This window comes from Branchiostoma floridae, chromosome 17, assembly GCF_000003815.2.
Source record: "Branchiostoma floridae strain S238N-H82 chromosome 17, Bfl_VNyyK, whole genome shotgun sequence".
NCBI lineage: Eukaryota > Metazoa > Chordata > Leptocardii > Amphioxiformes > Branchiostomatidae > Branchiostoma > Branchiostoma floridae.
The window spans coordinates 13491067-13510564 of NC_049995.1; the positions used below are offsets into that span (position 1 = coordinate 13491067).

A 19498-nucleotide genomic window follows, 5' to 3' on the forward strand; every position below is an offset into this window, starting at 1 on the left:
CAAAAAACGTACGGACAAATTGCACGTACGGCGGGTTGTGCCCCAGGCTTAAAGAAAACTCACAACAACACGACTGTAGTGTTGCGTGTCTTTCACAGAGACCTATACGTCATAAGAAAGCCCATGGTCTTCCCTTGGACGAAGAACTCCTCCCACAAAAGCTGAAGAAACTGGGATACGCAACACACATGATTGGAAAGTATGCGCTTCGATTCCTTCTATGGTACCACCGCGGAAGCCAGGACTACTATACACATATGTCAGGTGCTGAAAACACAACCTTTCACGATTAGTACAAATCAATAAAGTAGTGTAATGAGATTTATGTTTGAACGACTGTAGGTTAAAATATTCATGATCAAAATTGTATGCTTAGATGGCATCTTGGTTCCTGTAAGTGGGAATACACACCTACAGAACGCGGCTTCGATTCCTTCTATGGTTACCACCACGGAGGAGAGGACGTCGACTACTATACACATATGTCAGGTGCTGAAAACACGACCTTTCACGATTAGTACAAATCAAAAGTCTAGTAATTCATAGACACTATTCTACGGGAATTGTGTTGATACCTTCAATGTAAATAAATCGATCCAAACATGTTACACATCCCCTCTCTTTTGATTTTCGACTTTTTTTTAAAATAGACATATTCCAGAGGTCAAACGTAATGTACATCTTTATTATGAGACTTAAACATTTTATTTTGTTTTCTACCATTTGGCAGACGGTGGCCTGGACTTTTGGGAGGGTAAGACTGCGATCAGCGACCAAAATGGCGTTTATTCAACGGTAGGTTTGGAAAGAAATGAAATAAGGATAACTCCAAATTTCTGTTCCTATAAGAAATTTATTCAATGTACGTCGATGTAGGTTAGACATCCAGGTAAAACAAACAAACCATTGTTTCAAACCATATCCAGTTGCTTGAGTAACTATTTTTTGGTGTAATTTATTCAATGATTCTGCTGTTTACTGTGTCTCTGCTTTGTTCTACCGTGTAGGAATCATTTGCCACACGTGCTGAAAACATCATCAGTCAACACGACCCCAACACTCCACTCTTCCTCTACCTGCCGTTACAGCCTGTGCATACTCCTCACCAGGTAAGGAAAATAGTTACAGAACCGTTTAAGATCAACTTGAAAACACTGTGCCATGCTTAAGATCCCTTCACGAGCGTGGAGAAATAGGAACTCTGGGGCTGGGTTTACACACGCGTTTCTGAGTCGACTTGGAGTCTACGCATCAGCTCCAAGTCTACTCCATGTCAACTTCGTGTCGACTTGGAGTCTACGCATCAGCTCCAAGTCTACTCCATGTCAACTTCGTGTCGACTTGGAGTCTACGCATCAGCTCCAAGTCTACTCCATGTCATGTTCGTGTCGACTTGGAGTCTACGCATCAGCTCCAAGTCTACTCCATGTCATGTTCGTGTCGACTTGGAGTCTACGCATCAGCTCCAAGTCTACTCCATGTCAACTTCGTGTCGACTTGGACTCTACGCATCAGCTCCAAGTCTACTCCATGTCAACTTCGTGTCGACTTGGAGTCTACGCATCAGTTCCAAGTCTACTCCATGTCAACTTCGTGTCGACTTGGAGTCTACGCATCAGCTCCAAGTCTACTCCATGTCAACTTCGTGTCGACTTGGAGTCTATGCATCAGCTCCAAGTCTACTCCATGTCATGTTCGTGTCGACTTGGAGTCTATGCATCAGCTCCAAGTCTACTCCATGTCAACTTCGTGTCGACTTGGAGTCTACGCATCAGTTCCAAGTCTACTCCATGTCAACTTCGTGTCGACTCAGCGACTCCAAACGTACTCCGGACTCTCAACCAGACGTACCAGACAATCTTCAACCCTGAAGTTGATTGCGCCCCGTGTGAGCAGGGAGTGTGTGAGGAGGTCGTTGGCGGTGTCGGGTCCGGCAGTCTGGAACGTCATTCCAGAAGATGTGCGGATCTCTCCCTCTCTATGGGCCTTCCGACATCGATTGATTTCGGACTGTCATTTCTGGTTTACGGACCTGACCACCACTACGAGTTTGATATTGTGATTGTTAAGTATTTAGTGTAAATAGTAATTTTGTATTAATTTATAACGGGAGGTGCCCCAACACGGTACGCTTTTTCTTGCGCTCAAACTCATGGCGCTCCATCGCTAGTTGCCTGAGAGTGGTCAAATTTTGATGACTGGATTTTTTACTCATAGATTTGAACAACATACTTGAATAAGAAATGCATTCATGTGGTTCATGAACCTTTCGCGCTGCGTGTTACAAGAGGCAAACACTGAGAGACAATTTCGTGTATGTAATCTTCCAATTTTGTGCTACGCTGGACAGTGTGCCTAACTCGGTACGCTTTTTTTTATATTTTGCTCTCTTCAGAAGTAAGTGGTAAATTTAAGTACACAGAAAAAAATTAATAGTATGATATTTTAGCTTTCTTTTGACAGTAAAATCGTGACTGTATGTACTTCTTGTCTCACATGAGGAAGGCTGTACCTAGAACAATCCAGCTGATGTTTTACGGGCAATGGGCTGAATGCACTGATTGTGAATGCCCGACTAAAAAAAAACATTACGAAAAAACGACACCGCCAACATCAACAAAACTCTGTCTGATTATATGAAAATATCATCTACATCTCTCTGTCAAGTCTTATTTTCATAGACAGCACGAATCATTTGTTACAGTCAAATAAATCTTTGGAGCGTTCTCTAGTCTGCCACCTTCACTGCCACACTCCCTTGGGAGTACAATGGTGGCAATGTTTATGTCGCTTCCTTTTGGTTGCTTTTCTACTCAACAAACATTTGAAGACCCATATTCATAGTGTTTTATGGAGCTTTATTTATGTGTATCATGGCAGTTGTATGACTGCTTGGATGAGTTCGTATAGTTAGCGACACGAGCCGCCAATACGCAGAGGCCGGTGACCGCAGTGATTCAGCACTGTCAACATTACTGTTAGAATTCTGCTCTTAAAAAAACATGAAGTAAATATGTTAAAGTATACTTGAAATGCAAATTAAAGCTGTGTGCATGGACTTGGTTTATTTACCTTGTAATCAGCATAGTCAGTGGCAACAAACACGGTGTACTTATGGATAATAAGATCAGCAAAAAATCCGTACCGTCTTACGACGGGGACCGTCTTAGGGCGGCCCCCGTTATATTTATTTGTTTATTTTTCCCATGACCCATCCCCTCGACTGGACCTCTGGGAAGAACGGCTATTATTAAAGGCCGACAGGGCTACTTCCAGTTTAAATAAACTTAATAAAGGTCATTGATTGAAAACGCCTTTGTCAACCCAGTCTAGGTAACGAGGGAAAGAAATGACACCTGTGTCACCTAGTGACATAAAGATCTGAGCACCCACATGAGATAGTGACAGCAAGTTTGTTGACAATTGAAAATCCGTAGGCTATAATAATGATAATAATGGTTTTATTTGGTGCTCAACATGTACAGAATGGCAGGGCGCTAACACTAGGCCCTGAATTGCTCTTGTACATACATCAACGTACCATAACAAACTTTACACGGACATTTAAAATCATTCATATTTGTCAGCGTATTAAAATATCTAAAATTTACATATTTGATTGAGCGATAAAATCAACGCAGTCTATGAGTTTAGTAGTCTGACGATGTGCGGAATTGTACTGTTCTTATATCGCTTTTCTGGCATTGATAGTGGTCAGCTTGCCGTGTGATCTGGTGAGTCGCCCACTGGTTTCGCCTGGTAGGCTGTTATATCATTGCGACACCGTGTTTTCAACAACACAGGTTCCTTCTAGCTACCTGCAGACCTTCTCGACCATCCAAGACCACAACAGGAAGTCCATTTTGGGTAAGCTTGAAAACTTTGATGCAAGTAAGATATCATGTTAAGATAACAATACATTGCATCGTTTTACTCCAGTACTCCCCGCGTTCATCATATAAATGTGGATTTGCCTTACACTTGAATAATGATCTTTCTTTTCAACTCCATCTCATAGCAAATGTAATTTATACTTTGTTTTGTCTGATAATTCGAGTAAAATTCCTTTGCATGTGCATTTTTTGTTCTCACAAGTAACCGTTAGATAGAATATTCAAACTTTACCTTCCCGTGATTCCCCAGGCATGGTGGCCGCCCTGGACGACGCCATCAAGCGGGTCACGGACGCACTGCAGGGCAAAGGATTGTGGAACAACACACTCACCATTTTCATGTCGGACGTAAGTAACAGACAATTTTTTTTCAGCAGGCGTCTTTGAAAAAAAATTAAAAGTTGAAGAACTCGCCATCACTACTAATATTCAGAATTTATGATTATTGTATGATGAAGAAGCTCTTTTGTAATAACTTGAAAGTTCATCTGTGTCGGTAGACGTCATCCTTGAACTAAATTAATTTAACTGTAATTATCCAACACAAAGATTGGGCACACCCAAATTTTCGACTGAACAGCAGTCTTTGTCAAGGAATGAACAATCCACTCACGTCTGCCGTGACGTCACGTTATTCAAATAGAACACGTGACTCAGCAGTGTGTCATAAGTTGCAGGAAGTTTGGAGTTCTGCATAACGTGCCGTCACGGCAGCAGTGGATTGTTCATTCCTTGACAAAGATTGGTGCTGTTCAGTCAAAAGTTTGGTGACTCCAATTTTTGAGTTGGATATTACAATTAAACTTGTTCAAGGGGATCTTCTGTACATTCAAAAATGTTTTCTGTTTGAACAGAACGGGGGAGATTACCTCGATGGACAAAGTAACTGGCCTCTCCGTGGCGCAAAGGGGACAGTGTGGGAGGGAGGGACCCGTGTGCCCGCCTTCGCACACGGCAACATGCTGGAGAGGACAGGATACACCTATCACGGGTAACGTTATACTAAACGCCGTAAGGCGGTTTGTAGTTCCATAGGCAAGTGCACTGTAATGTGTTGACTGTTGTGGCAAAACTATGAAAACCTCGTCGTCATTTTTCAGTACTAGGCTCACTTAGTGCTGAAGATGGCTTCAACACTCCATTTCCAGTGCTGAATGTTTTGTCAGCATGGGCTTCCAGTACTGTGGCACTCTGAGCACTGGAAGAGCCGGCGTCAGCACTGGAAACAGAGCTGACGAATATTTAGCACTGGAAATCGAGAACTGACGAACATTAAGCACTGGGACCGAGTGCTGACTAATGTTAGTAATATGTCAAGGCTGAAAGCTCATGAGACATTAACAATACACTCCTGAACATGGATCAAGTATGGTTAACTTTCAGAAACTTTTCTCACGTCAGGGTCTTTCATCTTTTAACTATTACACACAATGCATATACTACTACTACGCAGTTAGAAGTATCAACTATGGGTTATGAAGGTGAAAATAACATATTGCTAAGGCATTACATACGTGGTGAATACGTGCCGTACTATGTTCAGCCGATCATTATGTGATGATAATTATGTTGGTTTGTTTCAGAATGATGCACGGTGTGGACATCCTCCCCACTCTCGTGTCGGTGGCAGGCGGAACTGAGGGTAAGGGGACTTGAAGTACAATGTAGCTAAATGGAGACTAAGAGTCACGATATTTTACTTACTTGTAAGTAGTGGTGCGTACCTAAACTCATATTTAGGTTCAGGTCCGGATTCAGGTCCAGCAGTTCAGGTTCAGGTCCGGACTTTTAAGTCCGAACCTGAACCCATCATTGCATATCATGTGCACTAGAATTTTTTTTTTGAGCGGGAGGGGGATGGTGCATATAAAATTGCATGTTAAATCATGAATTGAAATGCAATGTGAAAAATACATGCAAATTATATACAGCCAGTGTAAGCACAAAAAGTTTCTTGTCTTATTCCAGTGCAAATTTCACTGTCTATGGAAGGTTTTAAAGGTTTAGAACAAAAAAAGGGAATATAAGTGACAGATTGCTTTTTGTAAGTACGGACTTGGCTCCGGACATTTAGGTTTATTTTTGGACTTGGACCTAAACATTTTTAGGTCCAATTCTAAGTCCGGGCTTTAGGTACGCACCACTACTAGTAAGATACATCAGTATTACAAATCTACTGTGGGTCATGCCATAATTTATTTTGAATAAAGAGACTCTTTTTACACAATCATTGCTTCATTCACATCGAAGTTTCGGTGACCGTCTGTCACCTTCTTCAGGGCAATTCTGACTGGTTCACATTGTACTGCAGGACAGGTGTCGCTGCTCACAGTTCAGATGCGGTCATAAAACGTAAAGTATTTACATATGTACAGACAGATTGATGCAAAAATATTTATAATAAAGTAATGGTTGTGTAAAAAGAGTCTCTTTATTCAGTGACGTACCAACCTGATGAAACTATTCACGGACATAAGTTATTTTGTTTAATTTGTCTGGTTGGCTGTTTTTCTGTTACCTACAGACGCTGGGCTTGACGGAAAGAACATGTGGCAGAGTATCTCTACTGGTGCCGAATCACCGAGAACTGAGTTTGTGTATGACATAGACAGTAGGCAAGACCGTTACGGTATCAGGTACGTAGTTAAAGTATAGGGATAAGAGCGTCCAGATGAAAACCAAATGGAGCTAGGGTGATCCCAGGTAGACTCCGTTGCAGTCTTAGGAACGGGGCTGGGTTTTTTTTTTGGGGGGGGGGGGCGTTGGTCCGCGATTTTCAACGTTGGCTATATTCTCTTGTGCCGGTGTGACAGCGATCTCGCCCCCCCAGCGATCTCGCCCCCCCGGGGGGCGAGATCACTAGCGTTTTCGCCCCCCTTTAGCGTTTTCGCCCCCCCCCCCCCCCAAGAGCAGCAGAGGGTTAGGTGCGCTACCTGGTACTCTACTGCACCTGTGGAGTAACGTATATGGTGTGTTACCTGGTACCTATATGGCACCTTATTACTGTACCGTAAGATGTCATACCTCGAAAGTCGATACTATATCGTTCGGTGGAAACATGACATTGAAATGAAAAAGACAATTTTTGCAGCTGAGATGGCATAAAAACAGTGCTACTGCGAACGTATAAATCAACACCGTCTATGGTACACGTCAGGTATATGTTTTCAATTTAAATTTGTCACAGTGTTTTCTTTCTTGTGCTGGAAACATTTCCAAAGCACTAACAAAAACACACGTGAATAATAGTTTCTCATTATAAACACTATCTACGCTCAAGTTGATAGAGCTGTTGCTAAATGCTACACAAACACTGGTAAAGTAACAGTCTTAAGAAACACGGGTAAATGCATCAGTTCCTAAATACTAGAAAAAACAGTCATGTTGGAGGTGAAGATATCCATTGGCCAGGTGCATATACCGAAATGTGCGTTATTCTAATTAATACCTAATATTTGCATAATTAATAAAGACATTACATAGTTCTTTTGTGGTCACTTCATGGTAGAGACTTCATATTGGAGATATATAGGTTGCTTGAGGACAGGTGAATACAATGAAATACATCTTATGTCAAGACTCAGGTATATGCAATAATGGGAATACAAGGGACCCAACCCTCCTTGTCTGAAACAAGTTCAACTATCTTATTACCATGTAATTACGTTAATATTGATACTATGAATGGAGTTATGTATCAAACGCATGTAATTATATCATTCTGAAACTGAATTTTGTGATTTATACCAATCAAATTCTAAAATGTCATGTAAACCCGTTTTTTTTTTGGGGGGGGGGCGAAATCGCTAAAGGGGGGCGAGGTAGGGGGGCGAGATCACTAGCCGGGGAGGGCGAGATCGCTAGTGATTTCGCCCCGGGGGGGCGAGATCGCTAGTGATTTCGCCCCCGGGGGGGCGAGATCACGGGGGGGCGAAAACGCTGTCACACCGGGAAAGGGGGTTTGTTGAGGAAGGGAGTATGCTGTGAAAGTGAGTTTGCCGAGATAGCGAATTTCCCCCGTTGTTCCCTGCAACGGAGTCTAGATCCCAGGGTGTTCTCACGTTAAAGTGCGCTCCCACCGCATTTGTGTCAAGCTTGCGTCACTGCGGCGTTCGAAAGATACTCAACGAATGTCAGAGATAAAGAACGAATTTTCTTTCTTTTTGTGTATTTTGTTGTCTTTTGAGTCATACTTGACGTATTACGCAATATCTAAATTGTGAAAAATCGGAGAAAAAACAGTGACGCAGTGAACGAACCCCGCAGTGACGCAAACTTGACACAAGTGCGGTGGGAGCGCACCTTTAAAGAAAACGGGTAGAGGCTGACATCTATTCCATGTATCAAGCAATGTTTTGAATACCAGGACATCTTCTGAGAGTGGAAATAAAATAAATAGAGATTATTCCTTTTTTCAAAAGGGTTGGGGACTACAAACTGATAGAAGGGACCCCGGCTTCCAAAAGTACGTTCTGCACCTATTTTATATAACAAGAATCTCGCTTTTCTTTTTTTCCCTATTTTAGTTATGTATGCCTTCTTCTATTGTCCGTTATATTGGTAATGCTTAATATATTTATATCCCTGCAGACGACTGGTTTGCCCCCGCTGAGATGCAACAACTGGGCACCCTTACCGAGGAAGCCGATAATCATGACACCGGACTTTTTCTCTTCAACATTAGAGGTGCGTTACCTTGTACTTAGGGTAAACTTGTAGCAATACCTGTTAACTGGTCTCTCACTGAAACAATTCATTGAAAGAAAAGGAGTAGAAAGCACTTTACACTGCTGGGTGTTTGTTTTTAGAACGGGTTAGCGGGGATACAGACTTAGTCACGTTTGGGACCGCATTCACCTTACCGTTGTAACGCCACCAGGCAACATTGACTGGCAGAGTTCATATCAATTTGATGAAGGTGCACCTCAGCTCCAAAGCAGCTCATGGTCGGTAAGGAAATATATAGCTGTTGTATAGAAAAAAAATACTTGTAAATAACCATTAGTTGTGTTATCCCCACAGAGGACCCACTCGAGAAGTCGAACCTGTACGATGCGGCTGAGTATGCCCCCATACAGAGGGCCATGCGCCACCGCCTGAACGAGCTCAAGCCGGACGAAGTGCCGTTCCCGGACCTTGCTGATGACCCGGCCGCTGACCCGTCCAACTATGGCGACGTGTGGATGCCAGGATGGTGTTAAGACCCATCACATGGTGTTAGGGTTCATTACAAGTCCGTGGCGTAACCGCCATGTCACATCACGTGGCACAGCGTCACAACACGTCACAGGTGTTCCGAAAAATTATTTTTAAATTTCCTCCATTGCTTCCTTCGGCCATGGAATGAAGAAGAATGAAAAATGCATTCGTCTACTTTGTCGTTATTTTATCATTCAATGATCAAGTCTAGATCTCAAAGTATTCTAACAATGTAGCTTATTCATCAAAAACTCAGCCAACTCAGTTGCATGATGTGCTCGTGATTAGGGGTGGGTACCGGTACAGAAAATTCAGGTCCAGGTCCGGACCTGAACCTGATTCAGTAGGTGATAACTTGTGAATGGACGATACTGTAAATGCAGAAATGTTCGCGGTGGGTTAATGTTCGCGGTTTTCGCGGTGACCACTTCACCGCGAAATTAAATCCACCGCGAATATTTTTCTATTATGATATTAGATTGCAGTCTATGGTGTTACCGCGAAATTAAATCCACCGCGAAAAGTCTTTTTTTCCGCTACCGCGAAATTAAATCCCCGCGAACTTAAATGCATTTACTACTCAAAACAATGGTCCATTTCGCTACAAAGAAATCTGTTTTGTGGAGTATTCGACTCTCATTGACGTTTTGAAATCCTACAAGGCTAGCTGCCTTTGTATGATTGACTGTAAAACTTGGTAGAAATGACTATAAACTCTACTCTACTTCACTCTTGTTATTTTCCTCGGCCGGTAAGCTCCAAACGTGTGAATGCCTGATCAGATAATCTGTTCATTTTCCATTAGGTCCAACATCCGGTCCACCTTATTTTTTCAGGTCCGGTTTTTCTGGACCGGTCCAATAAGAAAAAAACTGGTTTTGTACCGGTACACAGTACGGGTACGGTACCCAGCCCTACTCGTGATGTATTACGGTCTAGGTCAAAGGTGAAGACCCGTTGGCTCAAGAACACTTCCACTTGTACTCGTGAAGACGTTTTCGAAAAAGAACAGAATCTTAAGGCTGCGCTTAAACAGTGTGAAAAGTTGGGGGTAACCGGGTGTCACAGCGATCTCGGGGGGCGAGATCACTAGCGTTTTCGCCCCCCTTTAGAGTTTTCGCCACTATTATTAAACTGGTGTTCCGACTGTTTAAACAGAAGACATTGTGACTTTTATCAGTTATTTATTTGGGAGACATCAAACATATTAAGTTGATTAGTCCAAGTTGTGACTGACATAAGTTGGCAACATTTATCCACGCCAACACTTATATGCACGCCAGAATCATAACAGGATGATCAAATTTGTAATATGCGATTCGAATTCACACTTTAGATTTTGTGACTAGGTATCTAAATCCAATCTCTATGTGCTACCGTGTCAGTCAGTCGCCTCCTTGCCAGGCAGTTACATATCCTAATATTTGGATGTTACAATCTTGTTATTGACCTTCCCTGCATGGTTTAACAACTGCCGGTACAAGTAATAAGACTCGTGCACGACCAGTGACGGCTCGATGTCTGAGATCTTCGCACAGCCTGGAAAAAAAACAAAACACACACAGTAAACGAGAAGAACATCCATGATGACCATGCCCCTTCATCACTGCTGACACTGGTCAGTCAAAGTCCTCCCCGCGCCTCATGGCGCATAGGGCAGCGCCCATCTTCTTTTCAGGATCCCTGTGCCACACGACTGTGTTCAATCACCACATCCACTGGTAGTGTGTTCATACTTTTTCCCGAATGCTGATGCTATTGATAAAGCAGCATGTTCAATTTTTCATGTCTTTGGTATGACTCGGCCGGGGATCGAACTCACGACCTACCTGATGCATTGTGGGCATCTACCCATTCGGCCATTGTAGTGCTTAAAAAAGATCACCTTGCTGACATTGGTAGCAATAGAATAGCAACGTGAAATGATTTTTTGAAGACCCAAAATTTACGTACCTGCTCTGGCCATGGCGATACTGAGTTCATGCTTCAGGACCTGTAAAACTTCTTCAACACCTTCTGCACCCTGGAATAGTCGAGACAAATTTCAATCATTTCCAACGTATTTTGTCAAGGTTTTTTGTTAAGTATAAACAAACTGTGATTCTGAAAACATTACTGAATAATTAGTCTCTTGGCATTGAAAAATTATTCAGAAAGGAAATTGAGATAAACTTTTACTTGGATGTATTAAACAACGGTTAGTGTTCAAAACCAGACGTGGGCTACACGCGAGTGATCAACGTGAAGAGCAAAAAGGTTTGATGTTAACAGGATAGTACGCTAACATCAAATGAATGATAACATTCGCGATATTGAACGATTCAAAAAGTTTAAAACAGTGCAAGACTTACATTCAACGCGAGTCCCCATAGAGCGGGCCTGCCGATGAACACACATCTGGCCCCCAGCGCCAAGGCCTTCAGCACGTCCGTCCCAGTCCGGACCCCTCCGTCCAGGTAAACTTCCGCCTCGCCGCCTACCGCGCCCACGATATCGGGAAGGACGTCGATCTATGGAATGATATTACAAAAATATTGTAAGTTCGCGATGCTTTCGTCTGGTAATGCTGATTTTGTACAATATACAGCAAATGGATAAGGCTATGTTATTATAGAAATGATAGAAATACTCTATTTAGTTATATAGAAAGTAGATTCCCTCATTTTAGACACATGAGTAGCACTGACAAGTTTATATTTCTCATGCGTTTTGACAAACCGACCATAGCGAAACCCATACAGTCCTACATTTTCACCATTACCAAGAAGCGAGAAGAAGCCGAACGTTTGTGTTAGACTAGATTTGTGATACTTTTATATGTATATATCTTGACTTGTTGTGACCTGTACTTAGGCGTAGCTCGGTTGGGCAAAACTGTACAATAAAGGTCTTCATTCATTATTTCATTATATTCGAAGGCAAATGCATGTATCAAATAGTGGATTGTTTATATACATGAGCACAACCTTGGAGGATGTCAAAATGCCACTGTTGGTAGATGAATCAGCCTTGGAGCTGTCGACTTTCACTAAAAAGTACGAATATGAATCCACTGGCTAGTTACACTACATATCTATCAGCCTGATATCCAAACATATCATAACTTTCGACATATCATAACTCTTCTGTCGTCTCTGAAAATGACAGAAGCGATCGGGAGCTATATACTAGTACGATATCCGACATAGATGTCTCATATATATGTGTGTACATGGCTAGCTATGATTTAAACCAGAGATAAGTTCCCACCGTTGCTGGCACCCCGTCCTGCTGCCGGCCTCCGTGGTTGGACACGTAAATACCGGCAACCCCCAGGTCCACTGCGATCCTCGCGTCTTCAGCTGATGAACAAAACACAATGATTAGTTATTCAATATAATCAATTAGTCAACGACTCTCACATCAAATAAAATGCTTTCAAAAAACGGTTTAAATTTCTGTTTTATGATGCGTGGAAAAAAAGCTTTTTTGAAAGCCAAGCTACTGAATGTTGTTTGAAACATCGAGGAAGCAGTTACCAGGTCAACACATTCGTCCATCCAATTTAAATTACAAGACTTCATTGGTGGAAAATTTCATAGTGCAAAATACGTTTTCCTGCATCTAAGCTAGATTTGTACAGATTCCTTTTGATACTGTAAATGCATTTAAGTTCGCGGGGATTTAATTTCGCGGTACCACCATATACTGCAGTCTATTACCATAATAGAAAAATGTTCGCGGTGGTTTTACGTTCGCGGTGAAGTGGTCACCGCGAAAACCGCGAACATTAATTCACCGCGAACATTTCTGCATTTACAGTATTTTGCTTCTTCTTTCAAAAAGTTCAGCAATGGCGATTCAACAACAACCCCTTGGCCTACCGCCTATGACTGAACAAGCTTCCATTCTCACTACCTGACAGAATCCCTTTCAACACGACCGGCAGCCTTGTGTTATTCTTGATCCACTTCACGTCTTCCCACGTCGCCGCTTCTTTTGCGATCTTGGCCAGGCCCGCTCCGTGCTCCATTGAACCGAGAGGGCCGGGTTGGTCGTCATCAATCCACACGTTCGGTAAACTAAAAAAGAACAAGGGAAAGATAATCTTTATTGACACGACAAAGGTACAGCGACTTTCGTAAGGTCTACATGTATTAAAAAAAACTACTTACAGTACAACTAAACACACATATATGGACATATATAGTTATGAATACATCAACAAATAGGATCCAGCTTGTCATTTACACTACAGGTTCTACGGTATGAATATTCGTGGATATATTTGCCTACTTGTACACAATGAGGATTATCGCCTCCCAGGATGTAGTTGACTTTATCTATTGAGCAGAGAATAGCAAATTCTTTATAGCAAGCGGAAAGTAAAGAAGAACTAAAACGTGAGTGAAAAATTGATCTCGATCCAGTTTTACTCACTGTCGGTCAAGACATGACATGGAGAACTGTGGAGCGAGATCTTACTGAGAGGTGGAATGCACCTGGGAGGGGTGCAACGGGCAGCATTTGATAAAAAAAAACTGCGGAGGACAATGGTCCATCTCAGCAAGGTCTCGCTCGCTCCACAGTTTTCTATGCCATACCATGGCATAAGATAGTACAAAACTGGCCAAGGAGTGTAGTCAGCCAAAAGGTGTCCATTTGCCCCGGTAGCGAAACACACTCCTACACACTCCTAAGCCAGCTTCACTCATCTGCTAGCTTCTAATACTATCTTATGCTACCGCGTAGGATCTGCTTGGCGATAAAGTAATCTAACCTGAACTGTACCGGGAAGCTGGCAGGCTTGCGGCGAATAGAATCCGGGAACAAGGGCTGATCCACGGTGAGGACTATGGCGGCGTAACCCGCCCGTTCTGCCCGCTCCAGGAGCCGCTTCATCCGGCCTCGGTCTCGGTAGAACAGCATGTAGAACCAGCGGACCCCCCGCGGAGCCGCCTCAGCCACCTGTTCTAAGGACTGACTCGACCAGGAACTCAGGGCCATCAGGGTGTTCATGGAGGCAGCGCCTAGGAATTGGACAGACAGGTACTTAGTAGATGTACCAACAGCTATTTCTTATTTTAAACCAGCTCAGCCACGAAAAGAAAATAACAGCGCATTCAAGCAACAAAGTTTCCAACACAAAGTGACGTGTTCAAATATCTGTACATCCGTAGAACCCGTATAGAGTTTTATGGAGTTGGATTCGTTGGCATCAAGTAAAGTATCAAGATTGTCATCCTCACAAGATAGCGTTGCCACAATGCCTGCAGTGTCGGCGAATGTTGTGAGAATGACTAATGATCTTCTGTTCATTATCTCAGTCTTGGTTTATAGATTTATTTAATATCTATTTCGCAAAGGCACTTTTTCTGTGAAATCAAATTATGAGAAGTGTCCATAAAGAAAACATATAAAAACAAGAACTAAGTAATTGTGAGCGATTTTTTCGTCTTATTCGGTAGAATTTGACGCCCTGTTGTAGTCATCGTAGCCGCCGAAACACATTGTCATCGTTCATAAACGGTAAGTAGCGAACCTTTTGCAGTTGCCGCCTCAGCATCTGGATGAGCGACTTTGTGAACAGCCGTTGGCGCAATGGCTACTGGGAGATCCAGTCTGGAACCCAGCACGGTGACCGAGGTGTCCCGGATGTTGACGTCACGCAGGTTCCGCGGGATGAGGCGGTACCTGGGTTCAAGGTCAACATTTGAAGTGTTTTGAAAGTTAATCAATGACCACGGAAGTTAGTTCTGTATCTGTATCTGTATCTATATAGCCGATATAACCGCCGTTCGGCGTAACACACCAGCTTTGCAGGCACGTGGCGCGGCAGCAGCTGGTTACATCACACCGAACGACCCGTTACCCCTAACTTTTGCACATCTATCTGCAAGCGTTCTTTAAAACTACCGAGACTGAGAAGATGCCCCTACTGTACTTGATAATAACAAGTTCCACTCTGCGATAGTTCTGGGAAAGTACGAATTTTTGAACACATCAATCCTAGGTTGGTAACTCTGGTATTTGAAGGCATGACTGTTTCTTGTTCTTTTTTGAGCTGGTATTAGATACTTATCCGCTGTATCAGTTATTATAGTTTAGGCAATATTCAACCAACAGGCTTGTGTATACACTGTGACATATACCCATACTGTGACACAAACTGTAAAACACACACACACACAGTGGCATAGACACACGCATGGCCTACATGCAGTGACACAAAAGTGTCAATAATTACACACACACACACAGTGACGCATACACACAGTGACACATACAATGATACACATATTGTGACATACTGTGACACACACACGCACACACGCACGCACAGACACATGCACACCCGAACACACAAAGAGAAAACCCTACCGTTTAAAAGCCTGACAGTTGTCCCTATAAGTTTGCCCCCCCTCCCCAGGGTGACTGTAGTACCCCCGGGCGAACGAGGACATTTTTTCGCCTGCCGCTTTCTCCAACTCCGTCAGAGACGTCCCCTTGGAATGGACCTCAGACATCGCGTCAGAAACGACTTAGAGAAGACTCGAATCAAGCACAAGCACAAGCAACGCACAAAGAATTCAGTCACTAGACGGGAGTGTTGCAGTCGTCATGTGGTTCTCATTCTGTCTTGACCTTGTCAGGGTCAACTTGAGGTCGAGCAGGCAGCGCATAGTACAGTGAACTTAGAGTAGAGTTCAAACTGACACGTGGTGTTGCTAACAAGGCGAAGCTCCACTAAGAAGACGCTGTAAGCGTAGGGTTTAAGTAGCCACAAGACTGTTGGAGGGCTTCTTAAGTTGCTTTTAGTCTTATGCATTTGCCCTACATGTTAGCCTAAAGGTGAAAAGTTCAGCAAAATGACAAGTGCAGTGATGCGAGTCCTGTTTGCATGCAAACAGCCTAGTTAATATTGCATAGAATCGCGACCTAAAGCCGGGTTCACACGTTCGTATATATTCAAGTCCGCATGAGGTCCGTATGGAATTCTTAGCTTCTACCAGGCTCCACAGGTCGCTGGAAAAACAGTCGACGTTGGAGAAATGTACATGCCAAAGGAGTTAGCTTTCCGAGGAGTATTTGCCTATATGATAGCCTAAAGCTAGGTGAAAAGTTCAGCCACGTAAAAAGTGTACTGGTGAAAAGTGCACTGTCCTGTTCGCGACATAAAGCCGGGTTCCTCCTCACCTCACCGGTCCCATAGCCTCATCGGCCGTAGGGGCAGCAATGCCATCAACGAAGGTTTTCCATCTCCTCCTATCTTCAGCCAGGGTTTCTAGCTGATGTACTGTCTGACCATTCTTTCAGGTCACTAGTCCAAGTCCGTCGTGGACGTCCCCTAGGTCTTACACCCTCCGCCCTTCCTTGCAGTAAAGTGTGAGTTAGAGTGCCCTTTGCTCTTGTAGCATGGCCAAACCACTGTAGCTTCTTCTTTTTCACAAGCGAAAGGAAACTGGGACATGGGCCTACCAGGGCATTAACACGCTGCATGACTTCTCTGTTTGTGGTGTGCGGTGACCAGTGGACCCGAAGTAGTCTTCGGTAGCAGTTCATCTCGAATAATCCGTTTCACAATCTCAGCGTTTAAAGTCCATGCCTCAGCTCCATATAGGAAGACTGATAACACAAGGGAGCGCAGCAGTTGGATTTTTGTTTGCGGGGAAATGTTATAGCTATTCCAGATGTGTTTTAACCTTGACAATACGGAAGTTGCCTTAGCTATTCTGACCTTTATCTCTCTTACTGAGCTACAGTCCTCTGTCTGAAGGGAGCCCAGGTATGTAAATTCACTAACCTGTTCTAGGTCAGTGCCTCTCACTGTAACCTGTACTGTGTCTGACGGGCCAGTCACTAGGCACTTGGTCTTTTCAAGGCTGACTTCCATACCGTATCTCCTACTGGTAGAGTCCAGGCAGCTAAGGTGAGTTTGTTGGTCTTGTTTACAGCCATCGATCATGTCAACGTCATCGGCAAATTGTAGGTGGTTGATGATACGACCTGCGAGTTTGACCGGTGACTCTAGAGGTGGCAAGGCTTCTCTAATGATGTTCTCCAAGAAGATGTTGCAGAGTGTTGGTGACAGCAGAAACCCTTGCCGCACTCCTACTGACGTTGGGAAGCATTCGCTGAACTCGTCTCCTATCATCATGACTATGCTTTGTAGAGTGCTTCAATGGAGCTAATGATGCCCCGACTTATGTTGAAGCGACGCATTACTGCCCACAGTCCGTTCTGCCATACCCTATCAAAGCACTTCTTGTAGCAGACAAATGTGTGGTACACTGGTTTCCCAAGTTCCCTGTACTTCTCACAGATCATACGTAGATTGAAGATCTGCTCAGCGCAGGACCTGCCTTTCCTAAATCCGGCCTGTTCTTCTGCGAGGATCTGTTCAGCTTGTGGTTGAAGCCGCTTTAGGATGATCTTTAGAAGAAGCCGGGTTCACACGTTCGTATATTTCAAAGTCCGTATGAGGTCCGTGTTGAACCTATTCTTAGCCTCTACCAGGCTCCACGGGTCGCTGGAAAAACAGTTAAAGTTGGAGAAAGAAATATAGACGCGTAACATGCCAAAGGAGGTAGCTGACCATGCAAGGAGTATGGTTTGCGACCCAGCTGCGTCATTTGGCATGTTAGCTGGCTACATTTGCCAATTTTTTCCAGCCACATGATGTGGAGCCTGATAGAGACAACGACTTCCATACGGACCTCATGCGGACTTGAATATATACGCACGTGTGAATCCACATATTACTAGTATCCAGTGAAGGTCTCGGTAGAGCATTGTATGTATGGCTTTGTTCAAACGCTATAACAATCAAATTGCGCACTTTAGGCGCTTGGTAGGCATGATTACAAAATTATACACCCCCCCTGAATTTGTATAGGACATGTCGACATCTATGTATATTTGACCCATGTTTTTTTTCAGCACGGTTTAGTAATATTTCGCTAGGGGGCGCCTTTAGTACACATTAAAAAAAAGTCCAGCAAAATTAACAAAAAAAATCAATGCTGTTGCCAATAAATGTATAATATATAAAATATAAAGCAAAAAATAGAAAACAAAAAATACATAGCTGCCCACGAGGCTACATCCGTAATTGATTGACCAAAAAACTCCCCGTTAACAAGTTGCCTCTTCCATTGACCCCTTGACCTGAATTGTCTGTGAAGGTTGATAAATGGTACTACTAACTAATCGAAATAATGTCTTGTATGTAACAAGGAGATGAAATAGTATCTCTTCAGATGTGGATATAACGACTCATAGTTTTTATTCATTCATTCAATTTCAATTTATTGTTGTCCTTTTGCTATGAGCTGCTATAAATACATTTGGTGTACTTGGTTGGAAGCAGAAAGGGGTAGTGGAAGCCTGTACCCATGTATTGTAACCATTTTACCTATGTATACATATATATAACTACTTCTAAAGTGGTTCGTAAATGGAGTATCACTATTTCAAGTATTACGGCTCAAGCCTGGAAAGTGTAATGTTTTCAAATCTTAATATCACGGCTCAAATAATGCAATTCAGTATCTTACTATATCTTAGTTGTGCATGGCTCAAAAACGTGGTTTTGGAAGCAACCTTTACAATTTACACACCAGTCAATGATTCTATTTTGGTGATGTTATGATGATAAGTGGGACCGCGTGGCACGATCGGGAGCGCGTTGGTCTCAGGCCCGAGAGGTCCCGGGTTCAAATCCGCTTGCCGTGTCACCGATCTTGTGCCCTTGGGAAAGGCACTTTACACGACTTTCCTCACCTATCTCAGGTGTAAATGAGTACATAGCTTCGGCTAGTGGCAGTGACAGGCCTTGTTGTGGTGACAGGCCATGGGGGCATGTTCGGGCATGACGCACCCGCCATGACACACGAGTCAGGGGTAGGAGGAACCCCTTACATCCTTGGTCGGAAGTCCTCCTAGGAGACGGAAACTCCAAATAACAAACCTGCATCTGCTGGGGCCGTCTTACATGTTGCAAACAATTGCCCCTGTAGGACTAAGTGCGCCAGTGGACGAGAGGGTGGTGGAGAAGGAAGTGCACACCCCTCCTTCACCTTAAAAAAAAAAGTGCAGGCCAGGCAGACGGGTCGCCTTAAACCCACCCTGTCTGCCTCCATTGTCTTCCGAGACAGACGGATGCCAAAACAAAACAGGTGATGTTATTAACAATTTCTATAACAGCAAGTCTTCAAACTGTCACAAGAGTATTTTTCACAAACAAATCAATGTCTTACATAATTACACCATCTTTCCAAAACAATTAAAAAGAAACCCTCACACACTTCCCTCACTTATACCAGTCATTTCCTGAGGTTGAATTGGTAAAAATTAACTTAAGAATGAAAAAAAAAATGTTTCCTCTGATAGGCATGTTTGTAGCTTAAGTACTGTTTTCTAATGCA

At 43.3% G+C, this 19498-nt stretch overlaps 2 protein-coding genes and 1 long non-coding RNA gene across 3 annotated transcripts in view; 2 read left to right on the forward strand and 1 right to left on the reverse strand.

The window, feature by feature from the left end:
* LOC118404651 (arylsulfatase B-like) overlaps nt 1-9256 on the forward strand; it is an 11521-nt gene extending 2265 nt beyond the window's left edge. The window contains exons 4-15 of the mRNA XM_035803891.1: nt 99-199; nt 377-489; nt 731-795; nt 1008-1109; nt 3804-3867; nt 4144-4241; nt 4748-4884; nt 5477-5535; nt 6418-6529; nt 8315-8358; nt 8484-8579; nt 8916-9256. Coding sequence (XP_035659784.1) covers nt 99-199; nt 377-489; nt 731-795; nt 1008-1109; nt 3804-3867; nt 4144-4241; nt 4748-4884; nt 5477-5535; nt 6418-6529; nt 8315-8358; nt 8484-8579; nt 8916-9094 — 1170 coding nt within the window. The 3' untranslated portion in view covers nt 9095-9256. The remainder of the gene's footprint in view (nt 1-98; nt 200-376; nt 490-730; nt 796-1007; nt 1110-3803; nt 3868-4143; nt 4242-4747; nt 4885-5476; nt 5536-6417; nt 6530-8314; nt 8359-8483; nt 8580-8915) is intronic.
* Nucleotides 9257-9987: 731 nt separating this feature from the next.
* On the reverse strand, nt 9988-16359 carry LOC118404652 (hydroxyacid oxidase 1-like). The gene is made up of 8 exons (XM_035803892.1): nt 15453-16359; nt 14614-14765; nt 13852-14101; nt 12990-13153; nt 12342-12433; nt 11444-11602; nt 11046-11115; nt 9988-10631 (listed from the first exon to the last, which is right to left on the reverse strand). Exons 1-8 carry the CDS (start codon nt 15596-15598, stop codon nt 10510-10512), a joined length of 1155 nt encoding a protein of 384 aa, XP_035659785.1. The 5' UTR covers nt 15599-16359; the 3' UTR covers nt 9988-10509.
* Nucleotides 16360-18272: 1913 nt separating this feature from the next.
* On the forward strand, nt 18273-19448 carry LOC118404734. The gene is made up of 2 exons (XR_004829793.1): nt 18273-18711; nt 19250-19448. It is a non-coding gene; the product is annotated as an uncharacterized LOC118404734 (long non-coding RNA).
* Nucleotides 19449-19498: the final 50 nt, after the last annotated feature.